Source organism: Mastomys coucha, unplaced genomic scaffold (genome assembly GCF_008632895.1).
Source record: "Mastomys coucha isolate ucsf_1 unplaced genomic scaffold, UCSF_Mcou_1 pScaffold14, whole genome shotgun sequence".
Lineage (NCBI taxonomy): Eukaryota > Metazoa > Chordata > Mammalia > Rodentia > Muridae > Mastomys > Mastomys coucha.
In genome coordinates this window covers 94,372,488-94,379,227 of record NW_022196896.1, presented here as the reverse complement: position 1 = coordinate 94,379,227, position 6,740 = coordinate 94,372,488, and the positions used below count along the sequence as shown (strand labels likewise).

Here is a 6,740-nt window from a genome sequence, read left to right as displayed (position 1 = left end):
TTCCCAGTCAATGACTATGAATCGACGCCCTCTTCCCTCTAATGTAGAAACTTGTTAAAATGCATTTTAACTATGTCATCTGAGGATACTTTGTTTTGTATCCTGGTGAAACAAATAGTCATGAAATGATTATATTAGAATGTACTTATAAAAAATTATTTTGGTTTGTGACATTTTTATATCTTGTAATTTTTGTATTGGTACCACTTTATATTATAAGAATTTAGTAGAAGAATAATGCCTGATTCACACTCTACCTAATCTACGTATTGTAAGCTTTATTCTGCATTCTGCAAGAAGCATGTCTCTTGTCTTGTAGAATAAGTCATGCCACTGAGCATACTTGCACAGTAAATGATTTTGTATAATAGATAGTATTACGTGCCTAAGTACCCATGAGCAGGTGTTAAAATTGAAAGCATGTGAAGAAGTATTCTTCTTTGGGAGGAAATGAGAAGTTAACATTAGCTTCTCATTTAGGTAGAATGTGGATCAGGTTTCATAGGGTAATTTAAAATTATTTTATTTTAATTTTGAGTTTCACATCAAAATAATGGAATAGATAGCTACTTTATCTAAACTCACTAGCTTCTTTCTGATTGCCTTTTCTTGTTTACATTACTATCTTTCATTAGATCATTCTTGTTGCTTTTTTTTGCATTATTTCCAACAATATTTAGCTACTTTTAGGTTATCATTTTTTATATACTTAAGTTCACAAATATGATAAAAAACAGTATTTTAATAAAATTGTTCTTAAGTTTCTTTAATCTCAAAATATACTATGCCTTTCTTGCAAACTTACTTCCAGGGTAGTACCATTCTTAGATATTAAAATTAGTATTAAAATTTTAATCTTGTGACTAGGCATGATGATACATGCATATAAGTCGGCCATCTGGAGATTGATGAATGACACTTATGTGTTTGAGACCACTGTGGGCTTATCTGGGAGACACTGTCTTAAAAATAAAAATAAAAAACAAGTAAATACATATTTACTTTTATTATTGCTTTCATATAATTTTGCTTATGAACTTTGTACTTATTAAAATCATTATGTAAATTATAAATGAAAATATATAAAGTTGTTTCACTATATTTTAGTTAGTAATGTTCATGCTACCTTCATCATTGGATAAGTTTTTCATACTTTTTTTTAACCTTTAAAATATTTATAAGATAATTTTTGGTATTTGCTTATCAGAATATACATTATATGAGTCTAAAGACTGGTCTCTGGTTTTCAAAAATCCATGTAAGTGTATATCATATCCTTTTAAGCATCAGCATAAGACAATTTGAGACAGAGTAACCAAGAATTCTTATATGTATAGTATCCTTGATATCTGATAATTCAATCATACTGCATTTTAAAGTCTCTTTTTTAAATACACATTAGAAAAGCATGCATGCCCTGAAAAGCAGTGGATTCTAATTTTCATCACGCATTATTTTTCATTAACTCTCTTGTGGATATATATTTTCCCAGTAATGGGGATAAACATACCTTTGGAAAATTTATTATTTGCATATCCTGTTTCACCATTAGGAAAGAACCACAAGAAGAAAATGTTGCTACCCTTTTGAAACAAACAAACAACATGCAACAATAATAACAATAACAACAACAAAAATATTGAGACATATTAGTATAAAATTAAGTCACATTAGAAAACTGACATGAAGAATAGAAAAGTGAGACGTGCTGACTACAAAGGGGTGTGTTTCCAGAATGTATTTAATATCATGGTGCTAGTATGATTTCACTACATACAGCATTGCACAGACAACCCTGAAGGCTCTCTTAGTGCTGGTTATACTTCAATAACTACAACTTATGGTGGTGTTGATGGAATGCTCTCCCTTAGAGGATAACAAACTTGTCATTCACAAACGCCTAAGAAGACTAAATCACATAAATACATTGCAGAGGGAATTGAGCCCAGTTTTCTTTCTCCACATTTGTTTTTCTCTTTCCATATCTCAGGGACCTGACAACTGTACAAAGTGCTCTCATTTTAAGGACGGTCCAAATTGTGTGGAGAAATGTCCAGATGGCCTACAGGGAGCAAACAGTTTCATTTTTAAGTATGCAGATCAGGATCGGGAGTGCCACCCTTGCCATCCAAACTGCACCCAGGGGTAAGCATTCTCTCTGGTCCAAGACTATGGCCTGTACACGTTTTCAAATGAAAGTATTAATATGTTTCATTATTCATGATCTGTGATGCTGTCTGCTTACACTGAAATAGTCTCTGGAAATATGTCAATTACATGTTGATTTTAACAGAAATTCTTTCTATGTAAACCTTGTAAATATCTCTGCTAATAGTTTGCCTACTTTTACCACCCTATTAACAACTTCATGAAGCTAGTGTGCTTTGTATGAAGTCTAGAAATCACTCACTTTTGATAATAGATTCAACATATTAGAAGATGCAATATAGTACTTATGTCATACAGATTTTTTATTAAATGTGTAAAATGGTTTCTACTTTTTTACTATTAAAACATAAACTAAGAATATCTCTTTAACAATCAACACTTTGGGTTAGTTCTTCAATGAGATCTGATACCAGGCAGCCATGAAAGTGAAGGAAGAAATGATAGTCTGCTCATATGTGTGTTTACAACATAACTGATATTTTTGTTAGTCATGTGAGTGACTTTATTGCACATTGTCCTTAGAACAGAGTTCTTTCGCTGTCGTGAAATAATTCACAAAGATACATACATATTTACCATTCAAGAGGAAGTGTTGTGCAACATAACCTGTGGTATTGATAATAATTGGGTAAACACAAATTAGTGAAATTGTTTTTGTTCAGTGTTATGACCATTTATAGAGGCATTGGAAGAAGAACACTGTACATCAGTGGAAATAATGTCACCTCAAACAAATCCCAATCTAATTCTTTAAAATAAAAACTATCTTATCTCAGTAAGAATTCTCCCTTTGTATCCTCTAAAAGGTAAGTATTGGTAGAGTTGAGAACATTTTAACACACTATCCTCTCCTCATAAAATTTCACCCCCATTGTCAGTGCATACCATCAGTCTAGGCACATGTAGGCACATAATTGAATACTTTCATATCTGGCAAGAAAGTAGAGGTTCTGTAAAGAGATTGTCCTGCCAGATGAAAGCCTCACTGTTAGAAGATATTGAAAAAAGGAAATGAGCAGTATCATTTTTTGCCAAGACAACATCAAGTTTTTGGATGCTGCTAGAACTTCCTACCGGTCATGAAATCAGCTAAGTCACTCTGAATTAGCAGGTCCTCAGAATGTAAAACAATATTCTGCAATTAAAAGTCAAACGCAGCCCATAAGAGCTGACTGCCAACTTCTTACTCTCTGCATAAGCACACAGACTGAAGGCATTGGGACAGTCACCTACACACTTTGCTTCAAGGAAAACAGAAGTAATAAATGGTTCCCCTTGTGAGTTTTGGTACACTTGAGTTGAGAGTATTTTTTGAAAAAAAAAATGCAACTAGTGCTGCTGATGCAGAGGAGTCAGCAAGAGAAAGCGAAAACTTTGCCTGCGAAAATCATCCACAAGAGGGTTTTATTGTTTTGCAACTAAAATTAAACCGGTAAATTATTCAATATAATGTCGATGTCAACAGCTGTTGCCATTCAAAATGAGACCTTTTGCTGTTTTTGCAAATCTAATTACAATGAAGCCATCAGGGAAATGAAAAGGAGAACACAGAGCCCAGTCTGGATGTGTGGCTGGAGTATCGTCTTCGTCAGCCTTTTACATCCTGATTGTATAATAAAGGAAACATATAGAGTAGAAGGAGGTAGAAGCTCTGGCCAATGGAAAGGGTTCAAATTAACACAGCAACAAAACTGGGCCCTCATGCAAAAGGGAAGCTGAGGATTAATGGGGGAACAATTCTTTTGAAGACACTGGAGAGCTCCAAATAAATAGAAATATGCCCTCAACAGCTCCAGGCTGCAAATAACAGTGAGACAGAATGGGCTGGCTGTGTTGGCATCTTCCAGGGCAATGTGTCTCCAATGAATGACTTTGTCCTGAAGTCTTATCATTGCTTCCATTGAACTTACCCTTTATCATAAGCTGCGTAGTCACATCCACTGATTCCATAAAAATGTTGTGATTCCAGCTCATGAGGAGAATTCAGGAATTCTTACATTGCGTAAACTAGATCACAGAATTCCCTCTGTGCTTGGCATCATATACTGAAGCAATGAGGTGACCTCAAGAGTTCATTCCTTCTCTTCAAATTGAGTATAAATATATTGAACTATGACCCAGGGAAAGGCCACAGGTCAGTGGAAGGATGGGATAAATGACCTTATTCCTCAGTGCATCTATTAACTGAGCGTATCAGTCAGCAGGTCAATTCTACTTCAGAAAACAGATTTCCTCTCTTGCACGTCCATGTTTTTAGGTCATTCAATAACCTGGGATGATGGAATAATTAATGGAAATCATCTTCCCAATGACATTTTTAAGTAATAATGTTCTTCCTTTGAATGTAATTTAACGATTGTCTTGAAAATAAAATTATCTAATACCTTAAATATATTTTACTACTCCAAAAGTGAATTAAATAAATTGACTCTAAAACTTCTTCAAGTACTTTTTAAAAACATTAACCATTTAGTCCTGATTAGAAACCTCTCACTAGTAACTAAAGAAAGAAAGAAAGAAAGAAAGAGAGAAAGAGGGAGAGAGAGAGAGAGAGAGAGAGAGGAGAGAGGAAGGAAGGAAAGAAAGAAAGGAAGAAAGACATAAAGAAAGAAAAAATTATTGTCTCCTTTTGCCATGACTAGAGGCCATGTTTTAGCAACATATTTTTATTTCTTTTATTCATTTGCTCTCTTCTGTGGGATGCATACTAATCATCCTGTTTTCTTTCAGTTACTGTTGAAAATACCATCACTAAAACCAACTAGGAATAGAAAACATGTTATTACAGCCCTTCCTTCCTAGTTCACAGTCTATCACTGAGGGAGATAAGAACAGAAATTCACAGAAAATCTAAAAGGAAACAAAAAGCTTGCATATTAGTCAAAAGCTCAATGTTTACTTAGCCTTCTTGTACGACCCAGGACTACCTGCCTAGGATAGGTGGCACTCATAATAAAATGAGTCCCTTTGCATCAATAAATGATCAAGACAATCCCCTTCTGATATACTCACAGACCAATGTTATCTAAGCAATCTCTCCAGTCAAGATTCTAGTCTGTGTAAAGGTGACATTTAAAGCTAAATAAAGGGACCACTTTATATCAAAACAGTCATATTCAGATATAGACTCAAATTTATGTTATTCAATTTATATACCAAAGAACTTTTTATGATGTACTGAAATGATTAAGAATTTGAAAAAAAGATAAAAAGAAATTTAAAATAAAGATTGATCATGTTGGCACAAACTTTTAACCCTAGTGCTCAAAAATCAGAACCAGGCAAATTTTTGTTTGAGGCCAACCTGTTATAAATATACAAGTACTGCACAGTAAGACCTTGTCTCAAAATACAAACCAAGACAACAAAACAAAGGGGAAAAAAGAATAAGTTTCAAACATAAGAATAATTATTATATCTATAATTGGCAAAAGGTGAGTTTTAAAGAGAACTTATAAACTAAATATATTACATAATACACAACGAGTACCTTGTTTTCTACAGTGATATTATTTGATTCTGTGACATTTCACTATCTACTTCATTTTCTTTCATTTTAATCAAGACTTGCATTTTAAACATGGATTGCAATGCTCATTATATTGAACATTATTCCAAAAAAAAATTCCAACTAAAATTTTCTTACTATTCTTGTCTTGTAGTTACCATAGTCTCTTTCGTTAATTCTTTCTTTATGAATTTCAAGTTATATAATGACAAATATCCATTGATAGACCCCTAGAATGAAATTTGCTTATAGGAATAATTCCATAGACTTTCATATTGATAAAAATGAACATATGCTTCAACTCATTTCAAACACTGGAGATCTTCACAAGATGGATTATGCTTGTCATGTAGGTAAGAAATCGCTTATGCATCAGTATGAAGCAAAAAAATGTTAGACATGTCATGACCCAGAATTTTATAGATGGTTTTGGGATACATATGCATGTTAATGGATTTTTTGCTATTTCTATCACTATTGTAATTTGGAACACTAATTTTTGAATGGTTTGATTCCTGATCCTATCTTGCTCCCTTATTTGCTATTTTTTTGTGCTTCAAAATATATTTCTTTGAGTTTGTGATATTGCTGAATCAATAAGCATTTGATGTTCTGATCAACTGCTTATATATAGTAAGTATGGAGACCTAACACACACTGCCATCTTTAAATACATGGTAATTTACATTTTTGAAAAGTGGACCCACCTTCATCAACCCATGTCTTTCTTTGTCTTCACTTCTTTCTTCAACCTTCAGTTTATAAACTAATTTGAACCTTGAAATCCTCTGTAGTAACCTCAACAACTTTGCTCAACCCTTGTTCATATTCTCTCTGTCTTTCACCATTTCTGCCTGCTTGAATGCATGGCCCCATCTGCAATGTATTTCTCAACTCACACACACACAAAAAAAAACAAGGACTTTTATGTAGGAAAAATTATTTTTAAAGTTCTAATTTTATTACATCTCTCTGGAATTTTTTTCTAGTGGCCAACTTCTATTTTCTTCTTTAATTTAGTTACAGGGACAATACATGATCTAATTTAATTTTAGATTTTGTC

General features: G+C 33.1%; 1 protein-coding gene across 4 annotated transcripts in view; it reads left to right on the top strand.

Moving 5' to 3' along the window:
• Erbb4 (erb-b2 receptor tyrosine kinase 4) overlaps nt 1–6,740 on the top strand; it is a 1,021,671-nt gene that overhangs the window by 773,705 nt on the left and 241,226 nt on the right. For all 4 annotated transcript variants that reach the window (XM_031367819.1, XM_031367817.1, XM_031367820.1 and 1 more), the window contains exon 15: nt 1,991–2,145. In XM_031367819.1, the coding sequence (XP_031223679.1) occupies nt 1,991–2,145 (155 nt within the window). The remainder of the gene's footprint in view (nt 1–1,990; nt 2,146–6,740) is intronic.